General features: G+C 45.5%; 1 protein-coding gene across 7 annotated transcripts in view; it reads right to left on the bottom strand.

Annotated features, from left to right (window-relative positions):
* Positions 1-27,016, bottom strand: part of ATP8B3 (ATPase phospholipid transporting 8B3) — a 71,238-nt gene that overhangs the window by 39,781 nt on the left and 4,441 nt on the right. The window contains exons 2-14 of one of the 7 annotated variants that reach the window (XM_061601636.1): positions 24,894-24,980; positions 19,920-19,962; positions 19,476-19,616; positions 15,824-15,886; positions 14,935-15,026; positions 12,321-12,434; positions 11,640-11,738; positions 11,273-11,334; positions 10,634-10,706; positions 8,862-8,932; positions 7,224-7,306; positions 5,668-5,826; positions 1,620-1,708 (exon numbers count right to left, since the gene is read on the bottom strand). In XM_061601636.1, coding sequence (XP_061457620.1) covers positions 1,620-1,708; positions 5,668-5,826; positions 7,224-7,306; positions 8,862-8,932; positions 10,634-10,706; positions 11,273-11,334; positions 11,640-11,738; positions 12,321-12,434; positions 14,935-15,026; positions 15,824-15,878 — 897 coding nt within the window. In that variant the 5' untranslated portion in view covers positions 15,879-15,886; positions 19,476-19,616; positions 19,920-19,962; positions 24,894-24,980. Of the gene's footprint in view, positions 1-1,619; positions 1,709-5,667; positions 5,827-7,223; positions 7,307-8,861; positions 8,933-10,633; positions 10,707-11,272; positions 11,335-11,639; positions 11,739-12,320; positions 12,435-14,934; positions 15,027-15,823; positions 15,887-19,475; positions 19,617-19,919; positions 19,963-24,893; positions 24,981-26,556; positions 26,611-27,016 lie in introns of those variants that run through there. The other 6 variants (XM_061601637.1, XM_061601639.1, XM_061601641.1 and 3 more) reach the window with 6 other exon arrangements.

Here is a 27,016-nt window from a genome sequence, read left to right as displayed (position 1 = left end):
GAGTCCAGCAACATCTGGAGGGCCGCAGATGCTCATCACCCTGGATCTTTAGACGTCATAGTTCATCCTGCACGTGAGCGATGGAGGAATGCCTCCACCGAGAAGAGGCATTCCCTCCAGAGAGAGTGGAATGCTTCTTCTTAGAGAAGGGGTGGGGAAACCTGGTGCCCTGCAGATATGATTGGAGGACAATCCCCATCAGCCATCGCTAGTGCAGAATCCGAGCCTCCTGTCCCCTCCCTGTGTTCTGGCCATACAGACAGATAAAGAGTTGCAGCTCAGTGGCAGAGCATCTGAACACAGGCCTGGAGGAAATCTTTCCTGTCTAGAACCTTGGCAAGCCGCTGACAGCCAGTGTAGATGACACTGAACTAACAATGTAAGACAAGCCTGCTGGGTCAGGCCCAAAGGGGCCCGTCTAGTCCAGCACCCTGTTCTCACAGTGGCCAACTGGGTGCCCCAATGGGAAGCCCCCGAGCAGGACCTGAGGGCAAGAGTAACTCTCTCCTCCTGCCGTTTCCAGCAACTGGTATTAAATATAGACTGCCCCCCAGTGTGGAGGTTCCATTCTCAGTTATCATGGCTAAGAAGAGCCTGCTGGATCTAGTCCAGCATCCGGTTCTCACAGTGGCCAACCAGGGCCCCCGATGGGAAGAAGCCCCAAAGCAGGACCTGAGCGCAAGAGCAACTCACCCCTCCTGTGGATTCCAGCAACTGGGATTCAGAAGCGTACAGCCTCCGACTATGGAGGTAGAGCACAGCCATCATGGCAAGCAGCCACTGATGGCCTCCTCCTCCATGAATTTGTCTATTCCTCTTTTAAAGCCATCCAAGTTGGTGGCCACCACTGCCTCTTATGGGAGTATATTCCATAGTTTCACTTATTTGCTGTGTAAAGAAATGTTTTCTTTTGTCTGTCCTGAATCTCCCAACATTCAGCTTCGTTGAATGTCCCCGAGTTCTAGTGTTATGAGAAAGGGAGAAAAACTTTTCTCTATCCACTCCCTCCACGCCGTGCGTACTTTGATACACGTCAATCATGTCGCCTCCGACTTGCCTTTTCTCCAAACTAAAAAGCCCCCAAATGCTGCAACCTGTCCTCATTGGGGAGCCGTTCCATCCCCCTCGATTGTTCTGGTTGCCCTTTTCAGAACCTTTTCCAGCTCTACAACATCCTTGCCAAGGTGACCAGCAGTGAACACAGCATTCCAAATGCAGCCTCGCCAATGATTTGATGGCATTATGATATTGGCAGTTTTATTTTCAGGACCTTTCCTAACGATCCCTAGCATGGAATTTGCCTTTTTCACAGTGGCCGCATACTGGGTTGACATCTTCCTCGAGCTACCAAGGTCTCATTACTGGTCAGTCCCTGCCGGTTGAGACCCCAGGAGCATATAAGTGAAATCAAGATTTCCCCCCCTCCTCCAAAATGCATAACTTTACATTGATTTGTCATTTTATTGCCCATGCACTCAGTTTGGAGATGTCCTTTCGGAGCTCTTGGCAATCCCTTTTTGGTTTATCATCCCTGAACAATTTAGCTTCATCTGCAAACTTGGCCACCTAGATAGACCGATGGCTCGGCCAAAGGCAACTCCTAATGTTCCTAACGTTACCAGTATCACAAGGCGATCCATCAGACGGCTGAGTTTGGTTTTTTTCAGCTTGACCTTCCCACAGTTTTTCATGATTTTGGAATCAAAGCCTGAGGGGGAAAGATGTGTGAGAGATGCACTGGAAAGAAAACAAACGCCTGGTCCTCTCTGGGAGGGTAAACAGTAGAACAACATCACCCATGCCGCAAAGAATGAAACACACACAGACACCACAGGCTTTTTCACGTGGTGTGTGGGAGATTCACACCCTTTCCGGGAGAGAAAGCAACCATTCCGTTGCACAACAGATCTGCAACCTTCATTTCTTGATGATTGGGGGAAAAACCAGCCTAAGTGACGCAATCAAGTCTCATGGATGTTGCAGATAATTGTGATCATTATGAGTTGTAGTCAGCTAGGTCCAACTCAGAGTATTTATTTAAGTATTTATTTATTACATTTGTATACCACCCCATAGCCAAAGATCTCTGGGCGGTTTACAACAATTAAAACATTAAAAACAGATATACAAATTTCAAAACACAATTTTAAAAACCATGGCATTTTTTAAGGAGCTTTGGCTATGGGGAGGTATACAAACGTAATGAATAAATTACAAATAAATAAGTGACACAATCAAGTCTCATGGAGGTTGCAGACTATCGTGATCATTATGAGTTGTAGTCAGCTAAGTCCAACTCAGAATAGAGGGCATTTTTAAATGAACTGTTACCAGGGGTCCATTTTTTTTCATTCACATGGCTTGCTCGTGGTGGGCTCTCTACCATAGACATACCCTGACATTTGGACTGAGGAACAAGTGGTTCTAACTAACTGCACAAACAAACAGGGTGTAAATACAGCCTTGTAAATTCATTTGCGCAAGTCGCTAGCCTAGCAAAATGCTTACTAGCTTGTCCACCCACCAGTCAATATCTATCTGTGCAAGACTCTTTGCTTCACCGAATGGCATAGGAACTGCTACATATGCTTATGCTGTGGGAGAATTCTTATGAACCAGACATCATTGTGTACAGGAAGAGAGAGATTTTGTTAAGACCTTTTCTAGAAAGATGGGTGGTTTGCAATAATTACTGTGTCATGTGCCCCCGTGCTGTACTGTTCCTATTCAATTTCGTGAAAATTGCAGACCCCTAGTCAGAGGAGACCGACCCACTGAAATGGATTAACCTAACTTAGTCATGTCCATTAAAATCATAGAATAGTAGAGTTGGAAGGGGCCTATAAGGTCATCAAGTCCAACCCCCTGCTCAAGGCAGGAATCCAAATGAAAGGATTAACTTCAGTGGGTCAACTTTGAGTAGAACTAGCCATCGAAGACCACCCTAAATTCACTAGTTAGTCACCGTTTGGGGGGGACCAAATCAATGAGGCAAATTGGAATGGGTTCAAAAAGAAATGAAGCTCAGGGATAGAGCCTTCTGCTTCGCATGCAGAAGGTCCCAGGTTCAGCCGGCACTGTTTCCAGGGAGGGCTCAAAATGTCCTGCCTGAAACCCTGGAGAGCCGCTGACGGTCAGTGGAGACAATCCTGAGCTAGATGGACCAATGGTCTGACTTGGTATAAGGCAGCTTCCTATTTAAATCGCCCCTTTATTCAGGACCATGAGGACTGGAACCTTCTTTTACATTTAGGGAAAGGACCACAGCTCAGTGGCAGAGCATGCACTTTTAATGCAGAAGGTCCCAGGTTCAATCCCTGGCATCTCTAGGTAGGCCTGGGAGACACCCCCTGGCCTGCAGCCCTGGAGAGCCACTGCCAGTCAGTGTAGGCAATACTGAGCTAACCGGACTAGATATAAGAGAGTTCCCTAGGTTCCTATTTAAAGCAGCCCTTCATTTGGAAACATGAGGACTAGGATCTTACTTTGTTTTGAGAGGGAGAGCACAACCTTTGCTTGCAGGAAGTCCCATGTTCTGTCCCCAATAGCATCCCCAGGTAGGTCTGAGGAAGACTTCTGCTTGAAACCCCAGAGAGCAGGGGTGTAGTCATCTGGGGTCACAGGGGGGTCATAGACCCGTTACTTTTTTGGGATCAGGGTCCCAGCCAGGTCCCTACCTATGAGCCGATCAGCATGAAAAGGGAGCATGTTAAGCCACGGAGAAGAGCTCTTGTCCTGATTGGAGCCAATCAGGGGAGTCAGCCCCTGAGAAGACTCTTGTAAGTAGCTAACACACAGCCTCCCCTTTCATGAAGATTGGCTCTTAGGGACGTCAGTTGTACTTGTGAGACGACTGGCAGAGCAAGGAACATGAGAGAAAGGGGAAAACGGGGTGTGGCTGTGAAGTGGTGTGGCGTAGCCAAGAGATGGAAGAATGCCTCTATTTAGAAGAGGCATTCCCTCCCAAGAAAAGGGAATGCCTCTTTTACAAGTCAGGGTTGGAGAAGCCTGTATCCCTCCAGGTGCCATGGGACTGCAACTCTCATCAGTCCAACAGCCCAGCATGGCCAATGGTCAGGGACGATGGGAATTGTAGTCTGGCAAACGTTTGGAGGGCACCACTTTGGCTACTGACCGCTGCTCACTTTGCCAGTGCGCAATGGGGCTGCCAGACCCGGCTGTAAACCTTTCAAAATGCCTTTGTGTCTCAACTCTGCTGAAATCTAAAGCCCAGCCAGAGATCTGCTGTTGGATTAGATGTCATGAAAGGGCATGAGGAAACAGTAAACCGGTAGGGTCAGGTCATTAATGCTTCCTGCTTTGGAAGTTGGCACAGGGCAAACTGCTGGTGAATAATTGAAGCAAGATAACGACTAGGCATGGAAGGATCTGTCCATTCCATTTCACTCGGTTTCTCATTTTCCCACTCTTAAACTCAGCTCTCCACATTTCTGCAGCAATTGGGGATTTTTTTTCTTAAAAAACACAACCACCCTCGTGAAAATTGTACCACATTTTAGTGCAAATTTCTCCTAAAATTTCTCCACTTTTGTAGGCCATTTTGACTCATGTACACCTTTTTGCAAGCCATTTCTCATCGTGCAATGTGTTTTTGCATGTTATTTTCACATATATTCCTTTTTATGCACACTTTCCCCGAACATATGCAATCTGGGAAAGATTGGTTGGCAACCTGCATCGCAAAATTCAAAGAAGTGCGAATTTCAAAGGATGGTTGTGTTTTCAGTTCTCATATTGTTTCAAAAAGTGTGAATTTGATAGATTTTGTTAGTCTTACTCAGAGTAGACTCATAGAAATTAATGGACATGACTAACTTAGGCTCATTTTTATTTAATTACTTAGCAAAATTTATATATCACTTGACTGGAAAAAAATCTCTCCGCAGTTTACAAAGGACATTAAAAAGATCAATACAAGAGTGAAATACAAGTAATTAAAAACATTTTAAAAAACAATTAGAATAGCAACAGACTCCAACAAATTAAAACACACCAACATCCATGCATCTGGATGGGCTTACCTAAACAGAGTGCAGGACACGGAAGATTGGGCTCAAGTTGCAAGAAGCCGGATTTCGACTGGACATCAGGAAAAACTTCCTAACTGTTAGAGCCATATGACAAAGGAACCAATGACCTCGAGAGGTAGTGGGCTCTCCGACACTGGGGGCCTTTAAGAGGCAGCCTGTTTGGAATGCTTTGATTTGGATTCCTGCATTGAGCAGGGGGTTGGACTTGATGGCCTTATAGGCCCCTTCCAACTCTACTATTCTATGATTCTATGAAACAAAAAGTTGTTAGCAGGCGCCAAAAAGAATACAGTGAAGTCACCTGCCGAACATCAAGAGGCAGGGAGTTCCAAAGAATAAATGCTGGTCAACTTTGAGTAGAGAGGTGGAAACAACTCATAGAGTCATAGGATCTCCAGTGCAGGATCTTGGAATTACAGGCCTCTTGACAGCTGTCCAAGTGTGTGTGTGTGTGTGTGTGTGTGTGTGTGTGTGTGTGAGAGAGAGAGAGAGAGAGACAGACAGAGAGAGAGAGAGAGAGAGAGAGAGAGAGAGAGAGAGCAACCCCAGAAAGGATCCAGAGGGACACTGATGTGGGGGGTGGCCCTTCAAAGGCACTCAACCCTGCTCAACCTACCTGCGTAGATGACGAGCCCGTAGCAGGCCTCCGTGTTGCGGACCTTGCAGCCGCGCAGCAAGATTTTCTCGCTGTCAAGGGAGTATTTCTCTCCACGCCACTCCAGGGTCCCGATGAAGCTGTGCATCCGACTGTTGGGCTCCTCGCAGGTGATTTTCCCTGAGGAGTTGGCAGGAGAGGTCAGGCCTTGCTGCCCTTGTCACTCCTCTCCAGAGACCTCCTCTGTCTCCTAGGACTTTGAGATCTGGGGCAGCTATCAGATTGGGGGGGGGAGAAACACTTTTCAGCCCGAGTGCCAAATCCTCTTCTTGGGTAACCTCCTGGGGGTCGCATGCTAGTGGTGGATGGGGCCAGAGGCAAAAGGAGCGGAGCAACTAATGCAAATTTTACCTTGGTGCCATACGCTAGCTTCTACACACACTCATCCAGGCAAGCTGAAGGCATTATGTGAGTTCAAGGATGCATTTTGGCTAGGCAAACACACGCAGGAGAAGTGGGGCCAGTGGCCTTGGGAGAGTCCCGAGGGCCAGGTAGAGAGGCCTGGAGGGCCACATTTGACCTCTGGGCTTGAGCTTTCCTACTCCTATGTTAAATCAAATATTAGACAGGCACCATCTCTGTTATCTTTTCGGCACCTACTGAAGACCTCCCTCTTTCAACAAGCCTTTTAAGTAGAGACCTTCCTCTTTCATCAAGCCTTTTAAGTAGAGACCTCATCCCAGTCTGCGGCTGTGCTGGAATGGCTTTTTAAGATGCTTTTAAAGTTGTTTTTAAAGTTGTTTTTAAAGACGTTTTGTTTTAATGTGTTTTAAAGCTTTTTGTTTTTAAAATGTTTTGAAGTGCTTTTAGTGCTTTTGTTTGCTGTCTTGGGAGGAAGGGTGGGATATAAATGTAATAAATGTAATAAATAAATAAAATCAACGGATACCACAAACAGGGTCTTTTGTTGTTGCTGCTGGCTTTGCAACTTTACAATGCAGCCATTCTTTGGGGGGGAACCTTAAAGCTGTTTTTATTCCTATCTGAGTTTGGCTGCTTCTAATATGACACATTTGCTTGCCAATTGTTATCCCCTGTTGCTTATAGATTAATAGCAGCCTTTCCCATCGTTTGGGTCCCCAGAAGTTGCAGACCCCATCATTCCTGACCATTGGTCATGCTGGCTGGAACTGATGGGTGTTGTAGTCCAGCAATAACTGGGGACCCAAAGATTGGGAAAGGCTGCAATAGTGGAGTTGATGAGTTATCAATAGTGGAGTTGATGGGTTATCTTAGTACTATGGTGATGATGATGGCTGGTCTCCAACGCTAGCCTTACTCAGAGTACACCCATTGAAATCAACAGGCATGACAAAATGAAGACCATTGATTTCAGTGGGTCTGCTCTGAATAAGACTAGTGTTGGAGACAACCCAATTTGAATTTAAATATGACAACAAGCCCAAAGAAGTTTGTGCGCGCACATTCAAAGGAAGCTGACCATACAAAGGGAAAGCACCAATCACCTATGAAAATCGTTTGAGATTGCAAAGTTAAGTGGTGGTGGGGATACTCACCATCAAAGGCAGCCATGCTATCCTCACTGACCAACTGTTCGTGTGTCACCAGGAGAGCTTGCCGGTACTTCAGATTGGTCTCTCTGAAAATGGCAAAGGAAGAGTTAGTTTAGAAGCAGGGAAAAACAAATCTGAAGATAGAACTGAGCATGAGTAAAAACAAAGAAAGCAATTAAAATGCTCAATGGATAGCGATAAGCAAGAAAAAAATCCCATAAATATGAAAAAAATCTTATGTCAATAATAATGAGTTGCATCCAACTTAGTCAGAGTAGATTTATTGAAATTAATGGACCGAAGTCTGCATCTGTGTTGGAATTGCTTTTTAATATTTTTTTTTAAGCAATGTTTTTAATCCTTTTTTAAAAGATGTTTTTAAAGCTTTTTTTAAAAAAGGTTTTTAAAGTTTTATTTTAATGTATTTTAAGGTCTGTTTTTATGATGTTTTTATGTGTTTTTAGTGCTTTTGTTTGACAACCTGGGCTCCTGCTGGGAGGAAGGGCAGGATATAAATCTAATAACAATAATAACAATAAAGTTGTTACCAGCCAGACCCTTATCTAGTGGATGCACCAGGATAAGGGTTTTACACATTCTTTCTAGGTTTATATATAAATAGAGTCTTATATGTCAAACTTGATCCTCACCTGAGTCCTGTGATCGACAACAGACTGGCTAGATAAATCTTGGGACTAAGGATGTAATAGAGTTCCACAGCAGAAAATCAAAATATATTTTATTTCTATATTAAGACCCTTTAGCTAAGGCTAAAGAGAGAATAATTATATAAAGTTCAGACCCTTCAGCTAAGGCCAAAGAGAGGACTATTTGTACAACTAAGAAAAGGCTATTTGTATGAATAAGAAATGGATAAGGCCAAATAAGAAATGGATAAGATGCACATAAGGCTGTTCTTAATAAATGCTTACATTTATAAGGTGCTGTGTAATTGCCTTACTATCTAGTGAATTGTTATAAACCTAGTAAAGACAACTATGTGCCATTTTAGCCCTTTGTTACCAGTTAATTCTAGCTATTTACCTAACTCACACATGTGATACAAGACAGAGTTTGCTTGTGATATATATTTCTTATACTTTTTTTTTAAGGCCAGTCCTTAGTGACTGTGCCGAAGAGACACTAAGCCAGTCCTAGTGGCTGTGCCGGCGATTGCCAAAGAAGGCTATCGAAGTGAAGGCTACCAAAGTAAGTCTGCTAAAGATGGCTAGAGATTATGAGGTTCGTTCTTGGAACGATGCCTAAGACTCTGCCTGATGCTGACCAATGGCAGCTCAGAAGCCCACTTTTCCGGAAGTAAAAATTTGTATTGACATTTATCAATCATTTAACACTATGAAAAGTTCACCAACTAAACAATGTTTACAAAAATGCATATGTTAGACGGAAGTGTGAATAAAAATGAATATATGAGTGAAAATAACATACGAAAAAGCATTATATGACAAGAAACAGCCTACAAAAATGTGTTTATTCAGAAAAATTTGCACTAAAATGCTGTTTCATGAGAAATGGACAGAACAAAAATTGACAGATCTTTCCATCCCTATTGTTTGGTTTGTGTGTGTGCCCTCAGCCAGTGATGGTTTGCCGACAACAAGACACAATAAATAACCTTACCCATCAATGTCCATCGTCTCCACATAGCAGAGACTGTTGGGCTCTGAGCTGGATAGTAAGAGGAGGTCAGCCTGGAGAAACCAAAGGACAGAATTCCTAAGAGAGTTTCCCTGATCGGCCAAGCATCTACATACAAGACAAGGTTATCTGTCGCTACCCAAGACCCAGAGCTTGGAAAAGTTACTTTTTTAAACTCCCATTAGCCCCAGCCAGCATGGCCACTGGATTGGCCTGATGGGAGTTGTAGTTCAAAAGAGTAACTTTTCCAAGCTCTGCCATGACCAGCCAACTGGGCCAAGAGACAGACCAAGTCGAGTCAGTTCAAATATTGGGACACTCCAAGAGGCATGATCAGAGTTCAAGGACACACAATCCAGAGCCAGGCAGCAACACTCAAGGAGGGTGTGAAGCAGGGCCAGTGAGGAGCATGGCGTGGGAAGAGTCATGAGGGCCAGGCAGAGTGGCTTGGAGGGCTGCATTTGCCTTCCAGGCCTCCTGTGCTAAACAGTAAAGTCCCCTTGCATGCAGCAGGACTTTCTTTTGAGTAAATATGGAGCACAGGAATCTGCTTTATACCCAGTCCAAAGATTTGTCCACCTACAGCCTCATATTGTTTACAATGACTGGCAGTGGCTCTCCAGGGCCTTGGGAGAGAGGAGGGCCTTACATGCTCCATGCTACCGGATCATTTCTTAACTGGCAATTCCAGGGGTTGGAGCTGGGCCTTTCTGGGTGCAAAGCAGGCGCTCTCCCTTAAAACGTACCTACGGCATTTCTAAGCCAACTTTCCTCCACAGAGCACAAGGCAACATTCCTGGGCTCGCTTTCTCCCAGCTCCCCATTGTAGCCTCACAATAGCCCTGCAAGACTGAATAGGCTGAGAAGATGGCTGACTGCCTCAAAGTCAGCCAGCAGGCTTAGTGGGGGCTTGAACTTGGGTCTCTCCAATCCGAGTCCTGCACTTTAACCCTTATGCTGCAGTGGCTCTTCAACTGTGCTAGGGTGGGCCTTTTCTTTCCTTTTCTGTTGAGGGCCACTTTCTTTGATGGGTAATCTGCCAGGGGGCTTGTGCCATTGGTGGGCAGGCTGAAGCTAAGAGTGAGATCCCTTTTCTTTCTTTCTTTCTTTCTTTCTTTCTTTCTTTCTTTCTTTCTTTCTTTCTTTCTTTCTTTCTTTCTTTCTTTCTTTCTTTCTTTCTTTCTTTCTTTCTTTCTTTCTTTCTTTCTTTCTGCCATCCCTTCCCCACTCTCATCCTGCTACCCCCTTTTCTGACACTCCTTTCTCTTTTCTTCCATCCCCCCTCTCTCTCTCTGACACCCCTCCTCTCTCACACACACCCCTCCTCTCTCTCTCTCTCTCTCTCTCTCTCTCTCTTTCTCTCTGACACCCCTTCTCTCTCTCTGATATTCCTTCTCAGTCTCTGTCTCTCTCTCACACACACACATACACACACCCCTCCTTCTCTTTCTTTCTCTGACACCCCTCCTCTGTTTCTCTTTCTCTGACATCCCTCTCTCTCTGACACCCCTTCTCTCTTACATGCACCCCCCCTCTCTCTCTCTCTCTCTCTCAGCCCCTTTTCCCTCTCATCAACACCAGACAGGAAGGCCAATCATTAGGGGTAAAGGGAGTTGTCATCCAGCAACTTCTGGAGGGTGCCATGTTGGCTGCCTTTGCTGGTGTTCCATAGCTGGGCTTTGATACTGAGGAACTATGTGGAGGAGACACTTATTTCTTACCTTGACTCAAAAAAGAAAAGACAGAATACTTACGGGTACAATACTGTCCTTGCGGAGGCAAACGATATCCCCCACACATATGTCACGCCATTTCTTCTGGACAAAACTGGGACGGGGCAATAACGAGAGAGAATCAGCCCCATTCAGGGTTGGACAAATTCATGGAGGGTAAGGCTATCAATGGCTACTAGCCACAATGGGTATGTTTTCCCACCACTGTCAGAGGCTATATACCTTTGAATACCAGTGGCTGGGAATCACAAGTGAGGAACTACAAGATAAGAATCATCACCCTCAATGTGAATGGCTTCCAGGTACAGTGATTTTTTGGACTGACTTTTCAACCAGATTTGCAACTAGATTTGACTACACAGGATGGCACCAAAAAGCCAATTCCGAGTGAGAAGAAGAATCAGTACCCTCATTGTGAATGACTTCCCAAGGCCAACCTGATTTGGCTCTGTAGAAACAACCCAAAGCCAATTCAGAGTGAGGACAAGAAACACTCCCCCTCCCAGTGTGAATGGCCTCCAAGGAGAGACTGTGAAGTGAAAATTTGGCCCCCTCTTCAAAGACTCTCCCTCTCCTTCCCCCCCCCCCAAAAGGGGAAAAGTTAGGATTAGGAATGGTTTCATGAAATTATTAATGAAAGCATCCCTCATCTTTCCTCACCTTTCCCCTGTCAAGATCTCACAGGGTCGACTGTTGATCTCCCAGTCACTCCGATGTCGTGCCTGAGAAGCCGAGAAAATAGATTATTTATATCATTTATGAACCAATTTCCCATCAAGCATCCCAAAGTCCCCAGAGCTGGCGAGGCTCATTTAACATCGATATGAAATTGAGCTTTGGTTCCATTGTCATAGACAGACCCATGGTGTGACTTGATCTACAGCAGCTTCTGGTGTTCTTATGTCTTTTTGTCTGCAACATCCCTGCATCTCATACTCTTTTTCTGAGATGAAACTGATGGACACATTCACCAACAGGTAAGTTACTCCCATACACATGGAGCCGCAGACAACCATACCATACTTACAATATCATCAATCAGGTCCCTGATGCCTCTGATGGAAAGGAGGAGCACAAGGGGGAAGAGGAGAGCGAACCAGGGAAGTGTGGATATCTGCGGGACGGTCTGGAACAGAAGGCAAGGTGAAAACCAATGCTAGTCAGACATCTGTAAGAATTAGGGCTGAGCCTGATGTTGTCAGCCGTACCAAAACAGTGTCACCCTTGGCAGTTTTTCAGGGACTGCATCCACATCCCTGATTGGCTGGGATCAGTTATGTGACCAGTCCTGCAAGTATGACCCTCCCTCTCAGTTGGTGTGGTCTAGTTCTTGGTGAAGTTATCACATGGCCAAATCTGGCTGGATAGCTAGTGACTTCACATTATATTATGTTCATTGTATAATCCCTGACTGGCTAGGATCACCTATGTGACCAGTGAAAGAAGTGTAACCCTCCCTCTCAGTTGGTTTGGCCTGCCCTCACAGAGTGCATCACATAGCTAAATCTGTCTGGATATCTGATGACATCACATTATATTATGTTCACTATATAATCCCTGATTGGCTGGGATCACCTACGTGACCAATGCAGGAAGTGTAACCCTCCCCTCTCAGTTGGTTTGGTCTGCCCTCAGAGAGGGCATTGCATAACCAAATCTGGCTGGATATCTGGTGACTTGACCTGTCCCCAAATGGCAAGGCTCTTACCTGCAAGAGGATGATGAAGAGGAAGTATACATTGACCAGCCGGTGAAACTGCTCGTAGAGGTTGAGTGGGAGAAAAGTGAGGATGTTGTACTTGGCTGTCTTGATGGCATTGCACTGAACATAAGAACAGAAGGACATCAACAGAGCTCTGCAGCTGGATCTAGTCCTGCATCCTGTTCTCACAATGGGCAACCAGATGCTCTAATGGAAGTCCACAAAGCAGGCTCTGATCACAACAGCACCCTTCCCCTCTCTTCTAGAGAGATCTAGAACCTTAAACCATCCAGAGCTCTAGAACCCTGTAATATCAAGCATCTCCTCTCACCATTCCCAGAAACTGGTACTCAAAGGCACACTGCCTCTAACAGTAGAGGGAGAATATAGCCATCAACGGTAGTAGCCATTGATAGCCTTATCCTTTATCAGCCTTTCCCAGACTTTGGGTCTCCAGACATTGCTCGGCTACAGTTCCCATCATTGCTGACCACTGGCCATGCTGGCTGGGGCTGATGGGAGTTGTAGTCCAGCAATACGTTAGGAAAGACTGCTCTATGCATCTGTCTAATGCACATAAGAACCTAAGGAGAGCTCTGGGTCTGGCCAAAGGGGGCCATCATAGTCCAGCATCCTGTTCTCACGGTGGCCAACCAAATGCCTCAAATGGGAAGCCCACCTACAGGGCCTGAGCTCAATAGCTACTCTCTCGACTGGTGGTTCCCATCAAGTGGTCTTATTCAGAGGTAGAACACAGCTATGGTGGCTAGTGGCCATTGGTAGCCTTCCCCTCTTCCAAGGATATGTCTAACCCTCTCCTAAAGCCATCCAAGTTGGAGTCCATCTTGTGAGTATGCATGCCACAGATTTCACTATGCACTAGTGATGGAAAGATCTGTCCATTGCTGTTCTCTCTGTTCATTTTTCCAATCTAAAATTCAGCTCACATTTCTGCAGCAATTTTGCAATTTTTCTTTTTAAAAAAAATCCACATGAAAATTCTCCAATAATTTGGTGCTAATTTCTCCAAATAAACACATTTTTGTAGGCAGGTTTGATAAATGTACACATTTTTGTGAGCAATTTCTCATCATATCATTCTATTCTGTACGTTATCTTCACATTTATTCATTTTTATGCACACTTCCCCCTAACATGGGCATTTTTGTCAACGTTGTTCGGCTGTATTGCAAAATTTGGATAAGTGTGAATTTCAAAGGTGGGCCGTGTGTCAGTCTTCATATTGTTTTGGAAAGTGCAAGTTTGATAGATTTGGCTTGAAATATGAACTGAATTGAATAGCTTGCCCATTTGGTCTATGCACTGCATAAAAAAGTAATTCTTCCTTTTGTCTGCCTTGAATATTCCCAGCAGAAGATGATGATATGAGGAGTTGTGTCGTGCACGGGAATGCAACCAGTGAAGCTTCTATCATGAAATTAGGCCACTGGCCCATAGAATCAGGGCATGCACAAAATACTATGCCACCTGGGCCACTGTCTCCCCTCTTCATGGAGTCAACAGTGACCGCCTCCCTCCCACGGCCTGCCCCCTGGCTGCCATGAGCTTTGCAGATAGGGTATGGGATGGTGAGAACGGGGAGAAGTTGGACTTTGAATGGGAAGAAGGCACCAGTGACGTGTCCACAGACCCACTTGAGACTATGATTTTCCACGGTATAGCCAGTGACAGCTCCACTCCTATAGATCCCACCCCTATAGATCCCTCCTTCCTGTTGGGGAGGACCTTGGTGAGGCGGTCCAGCCGCTCACCTCGGACTTGGAGGCAATGATGCTGGCAATCTCAACGAGCCTTCACTGTACCTCTGAGAAGCACATATGTATGCTCACGCTCTCTCCAGTGACACTCAGCCCACGCAAGTAGGGCGCCCGCCTGTCCATAAGGAGGCATGTCTAGCTGCTGTGACAACATCTTAGTGCAGTGCAGTCATGCCGTGTTAATCCTAGCAGTGATGCTGAATCTGGTGTAACCTGTAAGCTGATTCATGAAGCGCTCTGAACTGAAACTTTCTATTAAATTACTCAAGAAAAGCACACCTCCCTGTTCGTGTTTGACTACAGTTGGTTCGGGTAGGACACTTACTCCCCCTGACTATCATTTTAGCACCTGCAGAGCTAGTGACGCCCTCACTTCGTCTCTCCATGCCTGTGGCTAACAGCTGCTAAGATTTCCTCCAACTGTAGGCCTCACTTTAGGCAGCACAGGAAGGTTCATGCCCACTCACTCCTAGAATGCCTCGCTCTGAGGAAGACGCTCTTTGGCCCTGGAGGTGGGGGTGGAGGGCCTCCCCAGGTATCAGGAAGGGGCTGCCAGCAGTGGTGGGTCTGGGGGAGGAGAGTGTGCCAATTCGCTCTCCCCCCACCATGCCTGCTGCTTAAGGCTATAGTCTCAGTTTGCCTAATACTTGGGCCGGCCCAGTCAAACTTCTACTGAGAGGCAGGAACCCTGCTAGTTAAAGAAAGGAATCTAATTTGCATCAAATGCTGAGGCTGTTTGGGAGGAAAAGATTTGGGCTCGCCATAAGCGGAAAAGATCAATAAAACAGAGACAAGGATTTGAGATCTTTGATGACTTTGGACCTTTCTCTACTAAAACTTACCGCATACTTCTTCCTCTTCAAACAGCAGGCATATGTCTTCCGAAATTGCTCATGGTAGGCCCTGTCATTGGCCTTCACGACCCAGGTGAAATCTGGAGAGACGGCGACAGAAAAGAGTATCAGTGATCGTGGGTGGGAGCAGAGAGAGGTCTAGAACCCTAACCTATACATCTGGAGTGGGGAACCTTTGGCCCTCCAGATGTTGCTGAACTACAACTCCCAGTGGCCCCAGCAGCCAATGGCCAGGGAGGATTGGGAATTGTGGTTCAGCAACATCTAGAGGGCTAAAGGTTCCCACCCCTGATATTTAGAGATCTAGAAACCAAATAACCCTAAACCTAGAGAGGTCTAGAACCCTAAGCATCTAGAGATATCTAGAACCCTGAAATATCCAGCATCACCACAACCAGTGCCACGTATATTGCAGCAGGGTTAGCCACTGTAATCCAGATGTTGCTGGGCTATAGCACCCATCATCCCTAACCACTGGCCATAGTGGCTGGTGTTGGTGTCCAACAACATATGGAAGGCACCACATTGGTTATCTCTGATGCACAGGGGCAGCATGCAAGGAGGTACCCCACTCTAATGAATGTGGAACATTCAAGCAATGGAGAATCTGTGGCCTCCTCCCATGCTTAGCTTGAGTTTCAGAGAGACCATTCGCTAGGTACCCCCTGCTTTACTTATTTATTATTTATTTAAATATATATATATTTAAAAAGCATACACCCCACTCATCAGTCAACAATGCTTCACAAATCGCTAAAGAGAGAGAGAGAAACTATCCCTGACCTCAGGTTTACAATCTAAAAAGACACAACACAAAAGGAAAGCGGTTTGGGAGGGAGGAGGAAAGAAGCAAACTCAAATTCAAGTTCTGTGTTACCTTGCTGGGGTTTGGCCTCATTCTGGTACTTCCTGGGAGACTCCTGGTTGGCCATTTTGGACTCTAGAAGGCAAAGCAAGTGACTGATAGCACCATTCCTGTATCACTCCCTTTCAGAAGTTACAACGGTCCTGCTTCTCAATCTCTCCCTTGAAATTCCTCCAAAAATGCCTTCACCACTATAGTGAAAGCCTTTGTCACCTCACTGAGCCTGCCTAGTGGGATATATTCTCATTTCTCATGCCGTCATCACCCTTGGCCCTTCCTTTCTCCCAACTCAACTATATAAAGAAATGCATAAGATGCATGCTTAAATCTCTCTCTTTGACTACTAGCCACAACAAATATGTTCTACCTCCACTGTTGGAGCAGTAATGCCTCTGAATAGCAGTTGTTTGGAAACACTCTCAAGTGGGGAGAGTTGCTGGTGCACTCAGTCTTGTGGGCCTCCCACAGGGGCATCTGGTTGGCCAGTGTGAGAACAGGATGTTGGATTAGATGGGCCGCTGGCCTGACCCATCGGGGAAATCTTGATGCCTTTGGAAAAGGAGCACTACATGCATGTTTGCTCAGAAGTTTACTTAAAAAAAAATATCTGGAAAAAAGGAGTCCTCGTGATCATCAGCATTTTTGCACAAATTGCTCCTACTATACACAAGTTTGTAATGCACGCTTTTGCAAAGCCAAGTCCTCTAAAAGAAATGAATTTTGTATGTTAGGTTCATTTTTTAACACACGCTTTACCCCAGTATATGTTGGAATTCTCTATCGAGATGCGTAGCAGAGGATGGTTAGCGCTGCGGAACGGAGAGTATTGAGCGAGCTTAGCATGTGTGAATCTTTGCTAAGATTCTACCTTCCCTGCAAATTAGTCAGACAGAGACTTTAAGCTTTAACAGAAGAAAGAACTACTTTATTCTGGAAGTACATGCTTGATAGGAAAGAGTCCTATATCTAGCTAACTGGCTATGCTGGAGCAGCCGGCACTGCTCCCAGCGCTGGCCCTCATCCTGGCTGAGAGGAGAGACAAAGAGAAGATGTCTGCTCCCCTCTTGAGAGAAAGAGAACACAGAGAAAGGCGGGAAGGAACTGGGATCAACATTCCTTTGCTTATCAGCCTAGCAGGAAGGGGAGAGACGGCAGAGGATCGAAAGCAAGAGGTCTAGCTCTCTAGCTACCCTTAGTAACCCCATGCAGCCTCAACCCCCCAAGTTGGAGTTGAACCTCATACATTCCAACAGTATATGATGTTTTGTGGTGTGCGCCCATTGCTTGGCTGGACAACTGCGTCACAAAATGAGGGGGCATGTGGCTCTCCAAGGAAGGATGTGTTTTGATTCATGTATTGTTTTGGAAAGTGCAAGTTTGGGAAGTCCCCATTAAAATGCAAGTGAAATGAATTTCTCTCCCCCCACCCCCGTGAGAACGAAGGTTTCAAGCCCCTCACCCACTCAACTGAAGCAATCTGTTTCAACACACACAGGGCTACATTTTTCCCCCCAAAAAATCAGCCCATTGCAAGGACTAGTACAGAAATAGCATGAAAGTCTGCCCCCCCGGGAGACATCCTCTCACTTGAGGGTCCAATTAGTAATGTAAATAAATCGGCTATCTTAGCAACAAGCACCTCAGGGTTTGGCCCTTTGCCTTGTGGTTTTACTGTCAAAGCAACCAAACCTGTTTGTATCGCAGGCGTGAGAGTGCTTACTTAACATCATTAGCCATACCGCTAATGTCTTCATTCAAACTGCTCTTATCTGATTGGGCTCCAGTGCTTCTGTGACAACCATCAGCTTTATGCAGACGAACCAGACCGACATGAACTCCGTCATCACGCTGGTGCAAATCACAGGCTACAAAAGCGAGGTGGAAATATTTTGCAACCCAGGTGGCAAAGTGGGCTTTCTGACCAGGATCCCTTGCTGGCATTGCTGAGATCCTAACTAGGGTGAATCCTCCGAAGCATAATTTTTACCCCACCTGAGAATATTTTACTCCTTTAAATTTGTGATAAATGATGACAGCATTGATTGAAAGAATGAACACTTGGTTAATTTTTTTAAAAGAGCAGAAGCTTTTTTCTTCTGTTCTCCCCCCCCCCCTTGGAAATAACTGGTTGATAACACTAGGCTAGATGTATAAAGGTTCTGACTAGTAGAAGGCAGATTGCTATGGACCCTTGGTCTCACCCAGGCACCAGCAAGGATTTTCATTTATTTTGAATTGAGCATTTATGCATTTTCAGGTCAATGGCAATATTATGCCCAGGCTAAGCTGGCAGCAAGATCAAAAAGATCTGTGGGGGGAATCACATATATCTATTTGAACCATTAACCAGTTAAATTCTTTGCTGGTTCATTTTCATAGAGTTGGAAGAAACCTCCTCCAAGGTCATCCAATCCAACCCCCAGCTGATGAAAAAAAATCCTCCTACAGGATCCCTGATAGGTCAGCTATCCGGCATCCATATAAAATCCTCCAATGGAAGAGAGACCACCACCTTCTGAGGCATCCTGTTCCATCAGGAATTTTCTTCCTCATGTTTCCTTTGAAACAAATTTGCTACGCTTCTTCCGGAATTGAGAAGTTCAGTGCTCAGACTTCACTTTCTCAACTCTCAAAGGCCTTTAGCTAGACACGAAGCTAGACACGTTTATCTCTAAGCAGAGATGACAGTCCCATCATCATCCAAAATAAATCAGTGATGAAGTACGGTCTGCCCTGTTTTCTTCCAAAACAAATCAACGGGCAGTGTGATGGTCTAGCCTTGTTTATAGGCAACAAAGCCAATTGTTTGGGAACTATGCTGGAAAAAGTCCAGAAATTGCAACCAGGAGGAGGAAACACTATTTGGTTTTTTTTTTTAGTTTAGATAAAAAGTCAAGGGGGTCATGACAGGCATGTGTAAAATAATGCATGGTGTGGAGTAAGTGGATAGAGAAAAAAATTTCTCCCTCCCTCATAAGACTAGAGCCCAATGGGGTTATCCAAGGAAGCAGAATGTTAGAAGATTTAGGACAGACAAAATAAAATCATTTTTCATGCAGTGCATAATTAAACTCTGGAATTCCCTGGCACAGTGATTAACCAAAATGGAGACAATAGCCAAGAGATCAGAAGAAGGCTAGACTGGGGAGGGCAGCTGTGAGAGAACTAGAAAAGGTCCTCAAATGCAAAGATGTATCACTGAACACCAAAGTCAGGATCGTTCAGACCATGGTATTCCCGATCTCTATGTATGGATGTGAAAGTTGGACAGTGAAAAAAGCGGGTAAGAGAAAGATCAGCTCATTTGAAATGTGGTGTTGGAGGAGAGCTTTGTGCATGCCATGGACCGCGAAAAAGATGAAGAATTGGGTGTTAGAACAAATTAAACCAGAACTATCACTAGAAGCTAAAATGATGAAACTGAGGTTATCATACTTTGGACACATCATGAGAAGACAGGATTCACTAGAAAAGACACTAATGCTGGGAAAAACAGAAGGGAGTAGAAAAAGAGGAAGGCCAAACAAGAGATGGATTGATTCCATAAGGGAATCTTCCATCGTGCGCTAGCCAAAAATGAATCATGCTAAATAATATTTTCTTAGGGGGGCATGCAAATGTGTAGGAGATGCCTCATTAAGTCTGCAACCTTATGCACACTTACCTGGGAGAAAGTCTCAATGAACTGAATGGGGTTTACTTGCGAGTAGACATGAACAGCCGGGGTGAGGAACCTTTCTCAGCTGAGGGGAGGCGTTTCCTGCTAGACCACCTTCCGGGGACCACATGCCAGTGGTGGGCAGAGCTATAGGCAAGAGTGGGCGGAGCAATGAATGCAAATGGTACCTTTGTACAGAAGGGCAAGTGGCATAATGAGAGTTCGAGGACATTTTCCAGTCAGGCAAAAACACTCAAAGGCACAAAGCACGGCCAGTGAGGGGTGTGGCCTGGCGAGAGTCCCAGGGGCCTGGTAGAAAGGCCTGGAGGGCCGCATAGGTTACCCACTTTTGACATACAGGATTGTGTTATGGAGCTCTGGTAGCCTGGAAGCGTTGAGAGAGATCCAGAAGAGGAACAAGAGAAAAGAAAACAACAAATTGAATCTTACCCGCTCAAGTACCGGACTTTGCTGCATCGTCACAACTCATCGGCTGGGTAATTTTTTAAAAAGGAAAAAAAAAAGAAGATTGCAGATGCTCAGACAGGTTGGCCGAAGTTTTGAAAAAAACAAAAAAAAATCCCCAAAACACCCTTGCACTACCTAACTACATTGAGCCGGCCACCACTAGCAAAGTCAAGGCCTGTACAGGTAATCGAAGCAATCGCTTGGGGCCTCAATATTATGAGAGAGCCATGTGAAATGAAGAGAAGATTAAAAGCCCCAAACCAACAAAGTTAAGAACGTCTAAAGAGCCCTGCTGGAAGAGGCCAAAGGCCTGTCTAGACCAGCGCCATCTCCTCACCGGATGCCCCAAAGGGGAAGCCCACGAGTAGGACCCGAGCGTGACAGCACCTCTCCCCACTGGCAACTGGTGTTCAGAAGCATCATGCCTCTGATGGTGATAAAGAACTTAGCCATTGTGGCTGGTAGCCATTGATAGCCTTAGCCTCCATGAACTCATTTCATTCTCTTTTCAAAGCCGTTGAGGTTGGGGGCCCTCGCCACCCCTTCTGCGAGCAAATTTCATCGTTTAACTACGCGCTGCTTAGGGAAGGGTGAGAAATTCAATTCAGTTTGCATTTCAAGCCAAATCTATGAAATGCACACTTTTTCCTGAAACAAGAACCGAAACACAACCATCCTGCGAAATTCACCCTTATTCGAATTTTGCAACGCCGTTCGCCAGCCAAACAATGTTTTAAAAAATGCATTAAAAAAGGGTATCCTGAATATAAGAGTGACAACATCCAAACGTTCATTACACGACAAAAATTGTTTGCAGAAATGTTTACAGGAGTCAAAACGGCCTACGCAAATGTGCTTATTAGGAGAAATTTGCACTAGAATGCTGGAGGATTTTCGTGAGGATTTTAATATATATACGTATATCGTGAATTCCTGCAGAAATGTAGAGAATTTAAGGTTGGAAAAACCAGAAATTGAGAACCAAAACTGAGAAATATTTCCATCCCTAGTGCTGTGACTGTGTATACCTCCCTTTGCCCCTCTCAAATTTTGAGGGAATGCATAGAGCATCTGCTTTGCACACAAAAGGAATGCAATTTTCCATTACACTTGTGGACTGATACCCTTTTTTTAAAAAAAAAAATGACTCTCAGCAATACTGTTTAGAAAACAAAGCTCTTGAGGCTCAGCCTATAATTATTAAGAGATTCAGTCAAGCCTTTTGTTTTTCAGTACTCATTATTTATTGAGCCTGGCCTTTTTTAATCTGCAGTGAAAGGTCTAGTTTTATCTACCCCTGACTCCATCTTTATTTTTACAATGGCAGCTTGCAATTTATGCTTTATTTTTGTTAATGAAAATAAAAAAGAATGACTAAACAGATAAACAATACATAAAATTGGGAGGGGGGGAAGAAGTACAGTTAAATTATTTTAACTGTCGGGCCAGGATCTCTTCTCGATCATCCCAGAGCGCAGGACGTGGAATAATGGGCTCAAGTGTCAGCATGCCAGATTTCGGCTGAACTTCAGGAAAAACTTCCTGACAGAGCAGTACGACAGTGGAACCAATGACCTAGGGAGGTGGTGGGCTCTCCAACCCTGGAGGCCTCCAAGAGGCAGCTTGTCAGGGATGCTTTAAGCTGGATTCCTGCACTGAGCAGGGGGCTGGACTGGATGGCCTTACAGGCCCCTTCCAACTCTACTAATTCTTTAATTCAGTGATTCTATGATTTCTGGTGGTTTAATTCCCAGATTGGTTTAACAATCAAGCCTTCTTCCCAGAGAACTCTGTGAGGGGGAATAGGGGGTCTTCAGACAACTCTCAGCATCCGTAACAAACTACAGTTCCCAAGATTCTTTGGGGGAAGCCAGGACTGTTAAAGTGGTATAAATACTATTTGAATGTACAGTGCAGATGGGGCCAATAGTCATGATCCCAGCATGGATTACAGTTCAATCCTATGCACGTCTACTGAGGAGGAAAATCCACTGGGTTAGTAAAAAATTGCAACCTTAATCACAGATTTATTTATCGTTTTATTTATTAGATTTACATCTTGCCCTTCCTCCCAGGAGGAGCCTAGAACTATTTTTAAAAAATCAGGGGAGGGGAAACATGTTTTTCAAAGACTTCCGTATCCTTGATAACTAGCTTTTTTTAAAAAAGCAAAGTACACAGGCTTCTAAAAAGAAACACCCACCCTGAAGTCCACCCCTGGCAGACAAGCTGATTTCCATCGTGTCACAGTACTATGAAGCATGCCAAGGACATGCTGAAATTTGCCAATTCAAAGCACTGGACAGACATCAAAGTGCAGGATTATCCAAAAGAATCAGCCTGTAATACCTTCCCAGCCTATGAGAATCTTCCAAGTTTGCATCTGTGCCTGTGCCCATATGTGTTTTATGCAACTCTCTAGTTCAGTGTTGCAAGAACATCATCATATCATTTTCTTCTAGAGGACAGCCCTTGTCACATACTCAAACAGTCCCTATTTACCGTCCCAATTAAACCACTACCCCTGTTTCACGCGGTAAGCTCCATGGGGCAAAGACCTGCCCTCCTATGCTATGTAAAATGCCATGTGCAATCACAGTACATCAAGGACAGAGAAACCTGCGGCCCTCCAGATATTGTTGTTACATGCCTTCACGTCGATTACGACTTATGATGGCCCTACAAGTCACCAACCTCCAATAGCGTCTGTCATGAACCACCCTGTATAGATCTTGTAAGTTCAGGTCTGTGGCTTCCTTGATGGAGTCAATCCATCTCTTGTTTGGTCTTCCTCTTTTTCTACTCCCTGCAGTTTTTCCCAGCATCTTAGTCTGGTGTCCCAGCTTTGACCATTCCACCTTGGGTGCCCCTGGTAGGAGTCTAGTCTCTTGGTCTAGACTTCTGACGGCATTGCTCTCAGCTTCTTCAACACTCTCAAACTCCCTCACCACGTGAAGGCGTGCATCCTAGAGGGGGCTCCCGATATTACTGGTCTCCAAAAAGAGACAGGCAAACATTTCGATTCAGTTCACATTTCAAGCCAAACCTATCACATTTCCGAAACATTATATGAGTACTGTAACACAGCCGTTCTTCAACATTCGCGCTTATTCCGATTTTGCAATGCAGGTCGCCAACCAACCAATATTCACAAAAACACGTATTAGGGGAAAGTGTGCATAAAAAAATGAACTCGTGGACATTTAATTAAGCTGAATGTTGATTCAGGACAGACAAAAGAAAGGCCTTCCTTATGCGGTGCAGAGTTAAACTATGGAATTCACTCTTTAAAAGGGGATTAGACAAATGCATGGCCGATAAGGCTATCAATTGGTACCATCCGCAATGGTTATGTTTTCCGTCACTTTCAGAGGAATGATGCTTCTGAAGACCATTTCAAATGAGCCATACAACCCCCTCTCCCTGTGGCTGGTCTCCATCTGGTGGTGCTGAAGAGATGGACTGCGGCTGCCCTAACAGCCATCGATAGACCACCGTAAGCCCTGCCAGATCAGACCCCAAAGGTCCATCTAGTCCTCCATCCTGCTTCCGACAGAGGTCAGCCAAAACACCCCCCGAGAAGCCCAGAAGCCCAGGATAGCAAGGGAAGAGCCCATCCCCTGAATCTTAATATTCTCCCCCCCCCTTACACATTGTATGCCTCAGAAAGGCAGGAAAGACAAACAAACAAACAAACAAAGCCTCTTATAAATAAGCACACACTTTGTATTCAGAGGTAGACTGCCTTTGCACATGGAGGCTCTACTGAGCTCTGCCTAAGAAGATATAAGAGCCCTTCTAGGGTTAGGTCAGCAGGGCATCTGGTTTTACCAATAAGACCTTTAATCTCATCTCACTAAAATAATAAAAAATGCATTGTTTTGTGCATAGGAGATAAGAAAGGTCCTGTTTGAATGAGACCAAAGGTCCCAGCATCTGATAACAGTCATTGACAGACTTCACCTCCTCTTCCCCTTCCATCTCCTTCACCATGGTTTTATCTACTCCCCCCTTTTCAAGCTACCCTAATCAGCGTCTGCCAACCCTCCCTTGCAGCAGTGAGTTCCGCAAGTTGGCAGTGCAAACAAATACCGTCTCTCATCTCTACTGAGTCTTCCGCCAGTCAGTTCCATTGCGTGACATGACACCCCACCACCAATGCACCCAATACGGCTATTCCAAATTGATGCATTATTTCTTAAGCCTCTCCCCCATCGCCCCCCCATCAGATCTTTCTAATTTCTGGATTGTTCAGCTCAGCCTCCCCCCCTCCTTCCCCCAGCCCTATAACATCCGTTCTTCTTCCCGGCTCCAAATGTTGCTTTGCATTGCCGGGAGCGTACGTCAACAATAGCGCCCACAGGCTTCCCTGGGGCGCCTGGCAAAATCCTCCGCTTGCATCCTTCCACATCCTCCCTCCCCTGTCGGAGGCGGTATATGCTCCTGAATGCCAGCTGCTGGAAATCGCAAGTGGGGAGTGTTGCTGTCGCGCTCAGGTCCTGCTTGTGGGCATCTGACTGGCCGCTGTGAGAACGGGAGGGTGGACTAGATGGGCTCCCTTGGGCCCTTCTTAGGATCTTCGGAGCTGGCTTCTTCTCCCTCTCCTCCTCCCCACCCCAACCCTCCTCACCGGTTGCCCCAGGGTGCTCATTAGGGATGTTAGAGGCAGTTCGAAACCTGTTCTGCAATGTCCTAGCAACCAAGAGCTGGCACATCTTACCTGCCGGCTTCCTCAAGCACCCTCTTCCAGATACCTGGGATGCCTACCGTGCCCTTGAGCGACTCAGGAGCTGTGGCAGAAGGGTAAACTGGCACTGCCAACATGCCTGGGTGGCTCCCAAAAGCTGCACAGAAGTGATTGGGGAGGGCCTCACTCCACCCAATCAATTTTTTTCTTTCTCTCTCTTCCCCCCCCCGGAACCTTTCTGATGACAAATACCTGTAAGACTTGCTCACCTGTTCCTCAGAAGAGAAATCCTTTCCTGCCAGGTGTAGGGTATCCCTTTCCACTTCTGCCTTGCCCGCCTGGCCTTTTGCCAGGGGCTGTCCAACAGGGAGGGGTGAGAATTTTGGTTCAGTTCGCATTTCAAGCAGAATTGATCAAATCCGCACTTCCGAAACAATATGAGAAGCGAAAAGCAGCCATCCTTTGAAATCTGCATTTGTTTTAATTTGGGGATGCAGTTCGTCAACGAAACAACACTTACATAAATGCATATATTAGGGGAAAGGGTGCATAAAAGCAAATACCTGAGTGAAAATAATGGCTTGCGAAAATGTGCACCTTTGTCAAAACTGCCTACAAATATGTGTTTATTTGGAGAAATTCGCACTAAAATGGTGGACAATTTAAAGCGGACTTTATTCTTTAAAACTTTGCAGATTGCTGCAGAAAGGTAGAGGACTGAATGTAACATTAGAAGAATGTTAAACGGAGAGAAAAACGGAGAGAACCGAAATTGACAGATTTTTCCATCACAGTGTGTGAAAGTTGGACAGTGAAAAAAGTGGGCAAGAGAAAAATCAACTCATTGGAAATGTGGTGTTGGAGGAGAGCTTTGCGCATACCATGGACTGCGAAAAAGACAAATAATAGGGTGTCAGGACAAATTAAACCAGAACTGTCACTAGAAGCTAAAATGATGAAACTGAGGTTATCATACTTTGGACACATCATGAGAAGACACAATTCACTAGAGAAGACAATAATGCTGGGGAAAACAGAAGGAAGTAGAAAAAGGGGAAGGCCAAACAAGAGACGGGTTGATTCCATAAAGGAAGCCACAGAACTCAACTTACAAGATCTGAACAGGGTGGTTCACGACAGATGCTTTTGGAGGTCGCCGATTCATAGAGTGACCATAAGTCAAAATCGACTTGAAGGCACATAACAAGCCTCCAAAATTCTTCCTTCCTTCCTGGCACAGCACCTGTTTTGCCAAGGCCTCAGGCCCAGGTGTAAGGAGAGCCCTGCAGCTGAATCGGATCAGGCCCGTGGCCCATCACGTCCAGCGTCCTGTTCTCATAACCAGATGCCCCATTGGGAAGCCCACAAGCAGGACCTGCGCACATGAGCCACCCTCCCCACTTGTGATTCCCAGCAAATGGCATCATTGCCTTGTCGTGGCTGGTAGCCGCCGACAGCCTCCTTTTCTTCTTTTCAAGCCATCCAAGTTGGTGGCTATCACTACTTCTTTTGGGGAGCAAATTTACCCATGCGCCAATGTGTAAACAAACTGAAGCGACCATCAGCCACAAAAAAGCTTGAAACAGTGGGGGGGGGGGGTTTCCTTAAGTACCAGTTCCATTTCAGAAACCAGTTTTGGAAGCTCAAAGTCCAAGGTTCCCTTTTGGCTGTCTATGGAGAAGTAAATGCCAAAACCGTTTGCCATGAGAATGTTTTTTGAATGTCACACACACACATAAGAATCATGTGTTAGCCCAAAGTAGTTATCTAGAGAAGAAGTTGCCTATTGCTTCTCTGCATGAGCCACTATTCCAGATTTGACTCTGTTCCATGGGTCTCTGTTGGAGGTGGCTAATCTCTGCTGTTCCCCTGGCCTGGATATGATTGGGGCATTCTGTTCCCTCCCATCAGAAGCAAACTGCTGATTTATACCTTCCTTCTCAAGAGGCTGCTTGCTGCCCCTCTGTGAAAGGCATCGCTCCCAGTTTTCCTCCTTCCAGTTGATGCTCAGTCAGCAACTCATAGAAAGTCAGGGGGTTACTTTAATGCACCCTCCAAAAAGGAACCCTTCTTGCGTGCAAAACTAAAGAGGGTGCCGTCTCCCCAATTTTAATCCATGAAAAAAGCATACACTGCCATCAGAAAGTTGAGAGGCACTAGATTAAGCAAAAACAAGATTGCGTGCCCAAACTCTCCATGGACTGGTAAAGCAGAACGAAAGTACTTTTGCTCTGACGTCGCCACTCTGCCTCTTCTCCCTGCACCGGCTTTGCTTGGAGATCACATTTCACGCCTTCTTCGAGCACAGGAAATGGCCTTATATTGAGTTTGACCATGGATCCCTCCACCCAGGATTTAGGGAAGCTGTTTGTACTACTTAGTCAAAACTGTT

Source organism: Rhineura floridana, chromosome 18 (assembly GCF_030035675.1).
Source record: "Rhineura floridana isolate rRhiFlo1 chromosome 18, rRhiFlo1.hap2, whole genome shotgun sequence".
Lineage (NCBI taxonomy): Eukaryota > Metazoa > Chordata > Lepidosauria > Squamata > Rhineuridae > Rhineura > Rhineura floridana.
Note: the sequence above shows the minus strand (reverse complement) of the source record. Positions and strands in the feature narration are given on the sequence as shown.